General features: G+C 36.0%; 1 protein-coding gene across 1 annotated transcript; it reads left to right on the top strand.

The window, feature by feature from the left end:
• Positions 1-5,823: 5,823 nt before the first annotated feature.
• pax10 (paired box 10) lies at positions 5,824-12,911 on the top strand. Its single transcript, XM_079875836.1, has 8 exons — positions 5,824-5,936; positions 8,554-8,719; positions 9,175-9,342; positions 10,100-10,182; positions 10,289-10,445; positions 10,755-10,825; positions 11,988-12,132; positions 12,301-12,911. The coding sequence occupies exons 2-8, from the start codon at positions 8,614-8,616 to the stop codon at positions 12,399-12,401; spliced, it is 831 nt and encodes a 276-aa protein (XP_079731962.1). The 5' UTR covers positions 5,824-5,936; positions 8,554-8,613; the 3' UTR covers positions 12,402-12,911.
• Positions 12,912-14,358: the final 1,447 nt, after the last annotated feature.

Genomic DNA, 14,358 nt, shown 5'->3' with positions numbered 1-14,358 from the left:
TATTTAAGTTCAGTAATTTCACTTTAATGACAATTAATAGATAATTAGCATTGCCATTAAAGTGAAATTACTGAACATTAAACATACAAGCTTGATAAAAATGATTATTCTAGAAGAAAATTTCAGATGGCACTTAGAGGCTTTTGCATCTTAAGTCTTTATATATATATATATATATATATATATATATATATATATATATATATTTATTTTTTTATTTTTTTATTTTTTTGTGAGATGTTAGGCTAATATGTTGCCGCAATTACAAACCTTATTTCATCCTCAACCTTTGGATCAAAACAGATATTTTTCAGAATCTTTTAGAAACCCTCTTCCTCAAGTCCTTTATCATTGTCAGATCACACATGTTAAATGTCTCACGTGTTTAGAAGAGATAGATAGCCTTGGTCTATAGCCTACTTTTTTTTCTTATTGTCTCATCAACCATAGTCTATTAAACTCGTAAATCTGTTTTAAATAAATTTTAAATAAATAAATCTGTGGCGATTGGAAAATCAAAAGATCTTGGGGTTAAAGTGCTCTAATCAGGATAACGGAGATCATCAATTTTTGAAATACTTTTGTTAGCTCCAGAGCTGTATGTAGCCTATAATAAGATTTGCTGCTTTTGAAATTAACCTATTTTTTAAATCTTTGAAATCTTCCTCTTTTACACAGTAGACAATTATTCCTAAAGCTTTAATCCTCTTTTTATGCACAGTTGGCATACACTTTCAGAAAGATGACATCCAAAACAGTCATTTGTTTGTGATTAGTTTGACATCAAGGAGAATACATCAAAAAATGCAATAAATAGGCCTATTGCAATAAAATAAAGACAATTATATTCCCTGGGAATCAAACTTAACCTTTGTTTTGCCATCGCCATGCTTTGCCAGTAGAGCTAAAAGGTCTAGAAAGAAGGTACTTGGTTTATGAGCAGGCCTAGACAAATGCAGATTTTTAAAATATTTATGGGGCAAATTCTGCAGAATGAACATAAGTGTTCAATTGAACTGAGGGCTCTATAATAATATTGGTAGCTTAATGCATAATTCAATTAGCCAAAATATATTTCCTAAGCAAACACACAAGGGCCAGCATTCACTACTGTTTAAGGGTTTAGGGTCAGTAAGATTTTTTTCTTTTCTTTTTTCTTAAAATAAATATTCAGCAAGGATGCATGAAATGGAATTTAGTCAAAATGACTAAAGACATTTATAAAGTTACAAAAGATTTCATTTTCAAATAAATGGAGTTCTTTCAGGATCAAAGAATCCTGAAAAAACAAAAAAAAACAAAAAAACATTACAGTTTCCACAAAAACATTAGGCATGCACAATGGATCATGTGACAATGAAGACTGGAGTAATGGCAGCTGAAAAGTCAGCTTTGACATCACAGGAATAAAAAAAAAAATTAAAGCTAATTAAGAAAACAGTTTTTTAAATTGTAAAAATATTTCACAATATTACTGTTTATACTTGTATATTTTCGATCAAACAAATGCAGCCATGGTGAGCATGAGACATTTCTTTCAAAAATATTAGAAAGTCTTACTGACCCCAAATTTTTGAATGGTATAGTGCATATAACTTTATGAATAAGGGGGCTTGAATTCTGCAGAAACTGACATATCTCTGCATACATTTGCATCCAGTTTCTACATTAGCCTGCTTATGAGAAATACTTTTTTTATGTGAAAAATACTTGCACCTATGGATGCTATAGGACCAATGCCACTTAGCTGTGTCTACTTATGCCTCCTACAACTTTATCGCCTCCTTATTCGGTTGTCTCTCGACCCCTCATCCTCCCTCACATCTTTTTGCGCAACTTTTCACACCTGCCCTCTTTCTTTACCTCTTTGTCTCTCTACAGACACACACAACGCTTCATCCCTCGGTCCTCACCCCTTTTTTCTCTCTCTCTCTCTCTGTGTATGTGTGTGTCCCTTCTCTTCTCTCTCTTTGCCTGTGGCTGTGTGTCTAGTACCATGGAGCAATTGAAGGTGACAGGGCCAGAGAGAGAGGGGGGGAGAGGGAGGACGTGGCACTCTGTAGCCTGGGGGCACACAACAACACACAGAGAGACAGAAAGAGAGAGAGATGGTAAAGGAAATGGGAGGGCAGAGATGACAAAATAAGGAAGAAGACAAGTGCTCTGGAACCAAACGGATGACACAGAGTGATGGAGAGGCTGTGGGCCTAATGAATTATTTGTAATTGATGCATTAACATCAGTGCCTCTGCCGGATTTAGTCGTCACACACTGGATATCAAGTACTACACTTACTCATTTACCACGTATACATGCACTCTCATACATGTACACATGTTTTTTTAAGAACTTGATGTTAATTTGTCCCGGCATTGTTGCTATGGTGACCTCTCTTCCCCCTCCCCCCCAGCAGAGAGAGAGAGAGAGAGAGGGTGACAGGGATGAACTAACAAGACACTGAAAAAATGTGCCCTGAAGGAGCGTACGCTCACACACCAGCACACATAATAAACGCGCACTCAACGTCACATTTGTGCAACACGCTGACACTAAATAATACCAACATTTTATTAGGATCTGTTCTCATTTGCTTCATTTTTGTAACTGTTTCAAAAAGTATGACCAACACAGAGAAAGATGCTCTTCGTCTCCCATTGTGTTTCAGTTCAAATCCTCCGTCTATTTGTCTTTTTCCATGAATCCTCTGAATGAGTGACAAAGAAGGAGACGTAGGTATGGGGGGAGGCGATGAGAGAGGAAGAGAGCGGAGGGTTTTGTCAACCGGAAATAAATAAAGCTGGCACCCTCCTTCTCCTCCGCCTCCTCTGTCTCTCATTTTCGTGCCCTCCGTGTCCCCCTTCCTTGTTTTTCTTCTTCTACAAGGATACATCCATGGCCTCGTTATGTCTTCCCTTTTTCTCTCTTTCTGTTTCAGTTCCTTGGCTATCATGCGTGTTCTGCACGAAACTCCTTGTGTTTTTGTCCGTGCCATCACAAGTGTCTGTTAACCTGATGTAGCTTGTCACATTAAAGGGAGAGTTCAACCCTAAATGAACATTGTCATAATTTACTCATGTCATTCCAGACCGGTTTGATGTTATTTCTTCTGGAGCACAAAAGGAGATGTTTAGCAGAATGTTCAAGCTGCTCTTTTCCATACAATGGGCGTCAAGCCCCCGAAAAGCAGCATAAAAGTAAGATAACAGTTAGTCCACATGACTCTTGCACTATATTCCATTGGTTACACTTTATTTCAAGGTGACAAACAGTGTAAGGTACTGAGTAATATTAATTAACTATGTAATTGCACTCATTTCTCTAAGTGGGAAGAGCATTTTAATAATCCAAAGAATAAATAAAGAACCTTTTTCCACAGTAAAAAACTAAACAAAACAAAAAAACACCTTTTGTGCAATGGAAAAGAGCCTTTCATTTGAAGAGTTTTACTGGGGTTAGGGTTAGTTTCTTGTAATTATGCATAAATTATTGTTATTACTATAGCAAGTACAAGTAACTATGTCACATTATAACAAAGTGTTTCAAGTTTTCAAAGGTAACACATAGCTTTGACATTCAGTCACCATTCGCTTTTATTTGATAGAAAAGAGCAGTGTGAATATTCTTTGAGGGTGAGTAAAATTCTTATTTTTAGGTGAACATGAAATTTGAAATGATCTCTTTAATATGTGTGTGCATCTACTCCCATCAGAAAACTCTGTTTATGGGCATTAAACCCTAGATTAAATAGCAGACAAATAGCAGTGTCTCCAAGGCCCCCCTTTGTCCAAGACAACATTCCCTCCTGCCTAGACTGATATGTACTTCTGTTGTAATAAAAATAAATAAACTCATGTCAGTGTAATCTTGTATGTTTATTTTATTTAAGATTTTGTTATTATATTTGAATCATTTTAAGACTTTTTGGGGGTGCCTTGAAAGTTTGCTGATGCCCCCTAGTGGGCCCCGGCCCCCTGGTTGAGATACTGCCTTATACACTGCATGCATGAAAAGAAAAAAAACATATGCTTCATAATTCAAAGATCGGCCTAATACCCAAAAGACAACCCAAAACCTCTTTGATCCTTCTTACCTCAAGCATTTGAGGTCTCAGATTTATTCGACTTTTCCCCTAAGTTGAATCTTTCATATTAACTAACACCAAAATTGTCATGCTTGTATGTAATGTTGGATGAGTCTCCTTTATAAGAACGGCAAGGCTCTCTCTCCCTCTCGGTTTTTCTCTCGTATTTTAACGTGTCACAGGCTCTTTGGTTTTTAAAGTTAATCCAATAAAATATGCAAATATAGCATTGGGATTGTGACAAAGTGCAGTGGAGGGTAAACATGCTATATACACTCTGACGTGTGTGTGTGTGTGTGTGGCAGAAGAGAGGCCCTCGCACGCAGGTCTGAAAGTGTCTACTCATGTTTGCATGTAATCATACTAGCAAGTGTGAAGTTGTGTGAATTTGTTTTCTTCTCATGAGAGCGGCGGTGTCTTGATTTAAAACACAAGAATAAAAAGGTCTGTTCATTGTGTTTACCATTATTTAAATAGTTTTCTTTTAACCCTCATGTTCATTTTGGGCACCCTTAGGCACCAATGCCATTTTAAAAGCTTAAAAGGTATACATATCATATGATGAGAACAAATCTCATATACTTACCAAAGCTGAATTTATTTGATAAAAAAAAAATACAGGAAAAACATTATTATTGAGGAAATATTATTACAAAAGTAAATTTTCTATTTTTCAGCATCATTACTCTTCTAGCATCGTTAGTCTTCAGTGTCACATGATCCTTCAGAAATAGTCTAATATTATGATTTGCTGCTAAAGAAACATTTATTGCAGTTGTACTGCTTAATATTTAACGAATAGGAAGTTTGAAAGAACAGCGTTTATTTGAAATAGAAATCTTTTGTAACATAAATGCCTTTATTGTCACTTTTTTGGTGTCCTTATTAAATAAAGGCAGACATTTCTTCAGTACTGACCCCAAAGTTTTGAACGCTAATGTATAGGCTATATAAAAACTACATTTGAACTATAACTTGAAAATACCACATTACTCATGTTAAAGGCGTATTGTGAAATAATGCATTGAAACTTCACATGACAAGATTCCCTGACTTCTGTGTATTCTGTGGAGATTCATTCTTAGCAATTGATTTTTTTGTTGTGTATTTGTATGTGGTCAGACATTTTTCCGGTCCCAAACAGATGTTATTTGTCACTTGTCTGAGAAGCTTTTGACTACTTAATGATAAATCAAAGGGTCAATGCTCAATGCACACTGGATTTAGATTACTTCAGATAAACATATTTGAAGATTATTTAACATTATTTTTCTAGGACCTCAAGTAGATGTCATCAGCGCGGAGGGTTAAACCACCACTGGCCGCAGGCCGTCACAGAGCAGGTGCATGATCTGAAGCTCTCTCACAGCTCTTAGGTTAGCCATTTTTGGAAGTCCGTATCTACAAACAGCGAATTGCCTTTGTGAGACTTTAGAAATAGCTTTACGTCTCCTCTTTTTCAGTCATTTTTTGCCTCCACCTCTCTCTCTCTCTCACTTCATCACCCCTTTTCCTGGCATTAAGTCCAGACCTGACACTGACACTGACTCTGTGTGTCATCCCTCTCTCTCTCTTTCCCTCTCTCCCTCATTGCTTCAAGGACCAGAGTGCCTGCAGATGCATTTCTCTGTAGCCCACTACCCCTCCCTCGCCTCCTCTCTTTCGCCCTGTCTAACTCTCTCCATCTTTCTCTCCCTTTCCTCTCCTCCCATGCTCTCTCTCTCTCGCTCTCTCTCTCGAACACAGTCTAACATTAACAAAGCGAGAGAGCAGAGAGAAGAAGAGAGGGATGAACAGAAAGTGATAGAGACACTGAGCAAGTGTGGACCACTTTTACAATTCATTCATCTACCAGGTGAGTCTCCTTCCCTCACTCCCGGCACAACGATTGAGACATTAAACATGACTCTTTTATTGGAAATAGGAAAATGATTGGTTAATTGTAGAAAGCTTATGGCAGACTTGACCTTTGACATTTTCTGTTTTGTGTGATACCACCAAAGGCAAAATTGAAATAATTGAAATGTAGCTTATATTCATCTTGGCCTGAGAGTCATACAGTCACATTCAATTAATGAAATTAATTCATTTAAAATAGTGAAAACTTTTTTACCTACATCAATATACTTGACAGTGTTATTTTATCATTGATTATTACACTTTATCAATGCATTGAATATTGTATATTATTATATAGTAGATATGTCAGCACATAAAAGGAGCCTCTGTATGTGGATTGTATCAATATTTAACTGTTCATTTCCTGGGCATATTCGAGCTCTAATAATATTTATTTTATTTAAATAAAATAAAACATGAAATTGAATTAAAATGTAATAATTTTATTAAAAAAATATTGAGTTGTACAAGGAGTTATTTTGGCATTATCTATTAAACAAAATGTAGAAGTAATTTAATGTACAGTCTAGTTGTAAAGCAAATTTGCATTTGCATATGTCATTTCTTTATTTTATTTATTTTTTGTTTGTTTCTCCTCCCATATATCTGTGTATTTGTCTGTTTAGTAGTCCTAGATCTTCTTTTATTTTTTTTTTGTTGTCTTTGAAGGTCATGTTTTACTCTCAAAACCCATGCAAATATTATCACGCAAGCACTTCTACGTCATCTTTAACGGTTAGATCTGTCTCGGATGGTTGACGACGGCCTCCTCTCTGTGTATGTTGGTAGTTTTACATGCAGAACTTTTTTTCTGACTCTTCAACAATATTTATTTATTTCGCTGAACGGTGTTTTATAAATGATGTGCAGGTGCTGGATACACTTACATTTCAGTTGGTGGCTTCACGACTCCATTTTCATACTGTTTTTTGTTGTGTTTTCCGAGTTTGTAGTTGAAAACGTAGATTGTGTGCCATTGTGTGCGGTGTATCTATAATTATCTCTTTGTTTTGTAGGAGTGTGTCTCTCTCTGTTGTGAAGAGCCCGTGTGTGTCTGTGCATTGTTGTTAACATTAGTTGACAGTATTACTCTCTCCAGTCATGCGTGTGTGTACGACGATGTCAGACTAGATGTTCTGCACTTCTTAATTACTCGCTGTGTGTGTGTGTGTGTGTGTGTGTGTGTCTGTCTGTCTGTGGGAGGTTAATGTGTGTGCAAGATAGATAGGTAAAGACAATTGTGATCCATACTTTAAAGAGCAGATGGGTCATTCCATTAAAGTTAATTTGATATGAAGATTTTATAAAGTAAATTTCTGTAAGATTTAAAAATATTCTGTTGGGCATATCCTGTTTTAAGTGTTAATGAATTGCATTGTGCAATCTTAATTCATATGCTGGGTTATGTCTATTATATTATGCCTTCAGAATGGTAACAGGGTTGACATTTAACTTTTTAATTTGACATTTCAAGGCTTTCATTACTAATATTTTTTTTTACGTAAAACTACTTTTAAGTTATCAGTTGTTCACTTTTGAAACCCATAATAACAGGATTGACATTTTAAGATATGCATAAATGGATACAACAGACTTCAACTTGTCATTGGAAAGTTAACTTCTTTAAGGACACTGATGTCATTTCAACTAAGTTATTTTAATCTATAGAATAGTGGGCACAAAAATAAAACTTTGGTTTTTATTACAATGCTAAAATGCTAGCTTTTGTTTCCAAATATTTTCCAATATTCCAAAAAAGTGTGCATATAGTTGCTAATAATGCAAGGAGAAGTTGGAAACACAAGGACTGAGGAGAGGCCCAAAAAATAGATCATAGAATATTGAATAAAAATACATAAATAAATCATTTTAAAAAGCTTCTTGGTGTGTTTAGATTAATACACAACTAAATTTGGCATCAACTATTCATTGTTAAAGTCCTTTTTTACCCATATGCATATAAGACAAAACACCCGTTTTGAAGGATGACCAAGATGTTTATTCTCAGTTACAAAACATCAACATAATCAGCATAACAGCAACATTTATATATATATATATATATATATATATATATATATATATATTAGTGCTGGGAAAAAATTAATCGCATCCAAAATAAAAGTTTGTGTTTGCATAATATATATGTGTGTACTGTGTATAATTATGTTGTATATATAAATACACACATATGCATGTATTTATTTAAGAAATATTTGCATGTATATACTGTATATACATTTCTACATAATTTATATTATATATAAATAATTTATATATAAATAAATAAAAATCTTAAATATATACATGCATATGTGTGTATTTATATATACAAAATAATTATACACAGTACACACACATATATTATGCAAACACAAACTTTTATTTTGGATGCGATTAATCGTGATAATTTTTTTCCCAGCACTAATATATATATATATATATATATATATATATATATATATATATATATATATATATATATTCCTTCTTAAAGCCATTGAGAGGCCAATATGAGAGATGTTTACTGTAAAATATTTTTCACAGTTTTGCTTCTTTTGTCGTTCATTCAGGGTTGGAGTGGTCTGGATGAAAGAAGGAGAGGGTCAGTGTTTTCTCACAGGTGACGTTTTATGTATGAGAATCTGACTATGCTGAACTTACAAAACAGCTCCAACTGGACTGGCCCAAACAACTGGTACCACCCGGCCGACACCATCAACCCTCAACACGGAACAAGTGTGTGAACTTTAGTGAATTATCTCTGTCTCTAGCACCTCAGCATGTGAACGTACACTGTGTGTGTGTGTGTGCCAGTGTTTGTGAAGTCAGCTTTGGGGTGAACCAGCAATTCATATACTTGACTGAGCACAAACAGAGGATGCCAACAGCTACACCATCAGCCACGCATGTACACCCACACCCACATACAAACACGGCAGTCTCTGGCCTTGACATCCTCCGTTTCATTACAGGAAGGCGGAACTAAAGCAAGCAGACATTAGACAGAATTAGATGCCCATAATACAGTTGCTGCTCATTCACACATACGCAAATAAGGTCAAACTGTCAAACACAAGATGCTGCGGTGCACCAGAATCACACAATCTTCAAAGAGACAGTTCTGTCTATATAATACACACATTGAAAGGCAGGACTCTCTAAAGTTGAATGTTTTTTTCTTCTTCTCTCAGATGGTTGCGTGGAAGATCTGAATGCGCAGATGGCCGGAGCAGGGGAAGGAGTGGTGCAGGGAGAGAGGGATGAGGTGGACGAGTCACAGCTACACCTGCAGCTAAAGAGAAAGCTGCAGAGGAACCGCACCAGCTTCACACAGGAGCAGATCGATGCCCTGGAGAAAGGTGTGACTCAAAGCGCTGGCTCAAACTCAGCTTTCCGTGCAAAATAATCTCAGTCCTACAGAGGATAGATATTTTACATATGACCACTGTTTATTATAGTAAATCATGATAAAAGGGTTGAAATTTTAAGATAAGAAAAACATGGATAACAATGAGTGGACATAAACATGTCATTGAAAGTTATTTTGATCTATAGAATAGTTCATTACTTTAAAAATGGAGTTATGATAATAACAGGGTTCGCACAAAACTCAGTTTTTTGTTAAGGAATTAAGACAAACTTACTGAATAAGATAAGAATAAGAAAAACTTACTGAGTTTTGTTGATGTGTTTAGTTATTTATTAATACGCTAAATATTTCCATGCAAAATAATCTCAATCCTATATTGTGGATATGATTGTGTGTGATTGAATGACTGATTCATTTTCTGCTGCATTCCACCCTTTCTAATTCTTTCATGTATTTTACTGTACTGTAAAAAAAATAATTTGTCCCATAATCTTCTCATCCTCATGTAATAGCAAACCTGTATGATTTTTTCTTCTGTGGAACAAAAAGAAGATATTTAAAAAAATATATATAATTACTTGTTTTTTTCTTCCATACATTGAAAGTCAATGGGGTCCAAAGTTGTGTTCTGTACAGAAGAAAGTCAGTCATGCAGGTTTGGAACGACATGACAAAATATTATTTTTTGGACAAACTATCTCTTTAATATTTTAAATATTAAAAAGTCTATTAAATCTGTTTTCCAGAGTTTGAAAGGACTCATTACCCAGATGTATTTGCTAGAGAGAGACTGGCTGCAAAGATTGATCTTCCAGAGGCTAGAATTCAGGTAACAGTGTTCCTATTTAGCATTTTAATTGTGTTAGTGCTGAACTGCCTTTAAACAAGAAAGACACTGTTCATTATGCACTGACCCATATTGGGGTGATTGACAGGTATGGTTCTCCAATCGGAGAGCTAAGTGGAGAAGGGAGGAAAAGCTGAGAAACCAGAGGAGGTCAGGGGGCAGCAGTTCCTGTTCTCAGACACATACTCCCCTGAGCACATCCTTTAACTCCCCTGTATATCACTCCAATCATAGCAACAGCTCAGGTATGTCTATTTTATTGACTTACTTCATGCTATTAGAACATGTATGCTTTGCTTAATAATTAACGGCTAGATTTCCCCTTTGTTTTCTCTCCTATTTTCATGCATTAGTGTTTGTTTCTCTTTGTCCTGTTATTTACTACTCTTTCTTCAAACTCCTCAATTCAAACGTCAGTGTCAAAGTTCTTTATTGCTATGATTACAGTATTGCCAAAGCATCAATAAACACAAAAGCAGCAGCAGCAGTAATAGTAGTAGTAGTAGTAGTAGTAGTAATAATGAGCTGATTCTATCCTCTTCTGTTCTTATAAGGCTCAATGCACAGTCGGGGTGATTCGTCTCTCTCAGCCTATAGCTCTCTGTCTGTCTTCTCCAGTATGCAGGTAATTCATGACCTCCTTTGCAGTATACCATAGTAACCTTATAGGCAAGGTGCCTGGCCTAATGCTCATAATTCTACATCAGTGTTTAAAAGTGTAATTTTTGTTTATGTTATGACTTATTGGCTAATACTGACACCTAGTGGCGTGCAAGAGTTTTATGTCACAAATGCCATTGTATTAAAAATAATTTGGTTTCACACCAAATTAAAATTGCGTCAAGTTTACTCACCCTGTGAATGTCATTGTTCTGTGGAACATAAGCGAGCGTATTTTGAGAAATGTTTCAGAGGGATCTCTTAATGAATCTTTCAAAAAGACTCACGAATTTGACGAATCCCCACATGAATGAACTCACTGAATTAAACAGAGGGGCTTTTTAAATAGTAATAATAATAAAAACCGCTGCACTTTTAATGTAGGCTATGCAGTTAGCGTTTATTCAAAACAGTTTTATAAAATTAAAAAAATACAGTTTTAAAGTACAGTCAGCTACTGTGTGTAAAATTAAACAGAAATTTATTCTTTCAAGACTACTTTTATTTTTAATGTCTTAATTAAAAAATGATGCCCTCTCAAACATAATAGCATTCGCCTTTTTGTTTCTTTAAAACATGCAAAAGAGAGTGCTTTCTACAATAATAAATAATGCAGACAGAAATTCTAGTACACGCACTTATTACGCAACTGCAAGGTAAAAACATAGACTGGCTAAAACCATGCGGTGCTTTGAGTCCGCCTGACATTCAAACTCATTTAAAATGGTGGCGCCCTCTAGAGTTGCTGTGGAATATACACAGTCTGCTGTAGTTTCTAAAAATAGACACTCGCACGTATACAGCAGGTTTACAGTTCAACAGGTCAGTTTTACTCTATAAATCCCCTCCCTTTAGTCAAACAGCATTATATTTAATGACTTCAAATTCAATCACGTCATGTGTTGTTCAGACTTGAGTGTGGCACATTGATCTAAGACACCACCATAAACACTTCAGAGTAATCTTTTAAACTTTTTTTGTGTGTGTGTGGGGGGGGGTGGGGGTGGGGGGGGTATTGCATTATAAGCTGTCAAATTAGTTTATTTTTGAATATGTTTATATTATAAATGATATGAGATTAATCTTTTATCTTTTTTTTCACCCTTCTCTCCTCTTCTCTCCACTAGTCTTTGCCCTCCCAGTCCACTCCAACTTATTCCTGCATGTTACCTCCTTCTCCTTCGGCCCTTCCCCCTCTTTCTCGTAAATTTGACACCTCATCCTATACCTCTCCCCACCTCCCGCCCCCACCCACGGTGAGCACAAACACAGGTGAGTGAAGTTTTGTAACATACTCCACCCTCACACCGCATATGAATACTGTAATCCAAAACTCTGTGTGACTGTAGCTGCTTTGTGGTTTCCTTTTGTGTTACAAATAAGTCGTCAGAAATGACCATGTGTGAAGAACGCAATGATTAGCCCCTGTGTCTCTTCCAGGATTCTTTGCCGGTGTTTCCGCAGCAGGGCAGACTGCAGTTCAAGGCGGCGATCAGGAGCTGGGACAAGGTCTGAGTCAGTACTGGACGAGACTGCAGTAAACAACACACCTTATCATTATCAGATAAAACCAGCAGAGCTTCAATCAGCAACTTTGAGCAAAGTATTTAACAAAAAATGCATCAGGAAACCCTACTTATTTAGATGATTTACACATCAGGGAAGCAGACTATGTAAGCCATAAAAAAAGATGTGGACATCACAAACCTGCACATGCGGAAGAGAAAATGGACTCGGGTATTTTTGACCTGCACCTTTATAGGCCTAGTCAGCAGAACAATGCCAGACAATAGCACACTATCATTCTCAGATATTGGTGACAAAACAGTGCACATCTAAAAATGCCTCATGTTTATGCAACAAAAATGTATAATTGATGTGCCAATTACAATCAATATGACAAACAGCATGTGACCAAAATGAGGATGTTTTAAAACCGCATTTGTAGTTATACACCACTGTTCAAAAGTTTGGCTTTGGCAAGATTTTTTGATATTTTTGAAAAGGCTGCATTTATTTGATCACAAATACAGTAAAAACAGATGTATTGTGTATTGTGAAAAAATATGAATATCTTAAAAGAAGACTCTTTTGAACTGTGTAGATGAATGGTATTGAAAATAATGGATTTTGAGAAGTCTATTATGAGCCTATCAGTTACCAGTCCATCATAATATAGCGCTGACGTGGAGAAACCAATGACAATCAAGCTTAAACCTGAGCACCGACAATCAATCAATTGCACAAAGTAGCTTAAAAGGATCAAAACTGAGTATAAATCGATGTAGCCGATGACAATCAAAATGCATTATTGCGAAAGGCTGCAAAGACAATCAAACACACAACTGATCATGTGTAATATACTGAAGTTAATCTAATGATTTATTACTGTACATTGTTAAATGGACATTACTGTGATTTGATTCTTGCTTTATTTCACCACTCTGTAACATTCATAGGTTTTTTCCCCTGTCAGATCCCATGAACTAGATTTGTATGTTTGAATGTGTGTGCATATGAAAGAGAGAGAGACAGAGATAGGGAGAGAGAGAGAGAGTGATAATGTTACTGTATTTATTATTAGAATTGTGAACATTTTAGTGTAAACCCTTTTGTGGAATATCTTAACATTGAAATAAAAATATTACAGTGAAAAGGAACATGCTTTTGTCTGTTTTCCTTCATGCAAAGTTTTTATTATTCTTATGTATTTGTATTTACTCTTTGTGCATCTCCCCTCATCTTTATATTTTTCTCTAGAGTAATGGTGAACTGGTTCACTTGCGGCCGTTTGGGTTGTGTTTACTTATTACTGTCAACGAACAGTAGCATTTCCTGCCTGTGTGCTGGTGGATTTCCTGTTTTTGTTACTCGCATTACCACACCCATTGAAAATAATGTTCTGACAAAGTTATTCTCACAGGGACTCAAATGCAGACAGTACAGGAGTTATGAATAACTTTTGATGTAATAAGATATGAGTTTTCATCTCACATACCAGAACACATATATAGAAAATATGGCCACTTGGCTATATATATGTATATTAACCAAAAGATTGATTAAAATTAAAATCTTTTAAAAATCAGTTTGCTGTTCGTCCTTGAATTTCCTGTGGCACTCACAATGCCGGAAACTGGAACGGATACACTTAGAGGTCTGACTCTGGCCATATCTGAGATGTATCCTCCAAGTTTCCGGTGCACTACACTTGATGAGTTTAATTAAGGCCGATGTTAACGAGCTGTGGAGACTGAGAGGGCAAAAGCACGCACAATTCTCTGTTTGAGCAGAGGTCACTGTAATAGTCACGTCTCTTCTATTCCCATAAGGCCTCCAGTCCCCAATCAGAGGATGTTTTATCTAGTTTGTGCGAACATTGGGCCTCCTCCCTCAAACTCATCGCTCCATCTCTACCCCTCCCTCTATCCGTTCATCTCTTGCCCTTTGCCATGTCTTGGCCTGTGGTTCTCAAGTGAATAAACACATCCTCTGTTT

The sequence above is a fragment of the Squalius cephalus genome (assembly GCF_949319135.1).
Source record: "Squalius cephalus genome assembly, chromosome: 1".
NCBI lineage: Eukaryota > Metazoa > Chordata > Actinopteri > Cypriniformes > Leuciscidae > Squalius > Squalius cephalus.
Note: the sequence above shows the minus strand (reverse complement) of the source record. Positions and strands in the feature narration are given on the sequence as shown.

What these genes read in the sequence shown, in the direction of transcription:
- pax10 (XM_079875836.1), top strand. Translation starts at nt 8,614, where the DNA reads ATGTATGAGAATCTGACTATGCTGAACTTACAAAACAGCTCCAACTGG. An exon ending in TTCCAGAGGCTAGAATTCAG is followed by an intron (nt 10,183 to 10,288) that starts GTAACAGTGTTC and finishes GGTGATTGACAG; the next exon opens with GTATGGTTCTCCAATCGGAG. An exon ending in CAATCATAGCAACAGCTCAG is followed by an intron (nt 10,446 to 10,754) that starts GTATGTCTATTT and finishes TGTTCTTATAAG; the next exon opens with GCTCAATGCACAGTCGGGGT.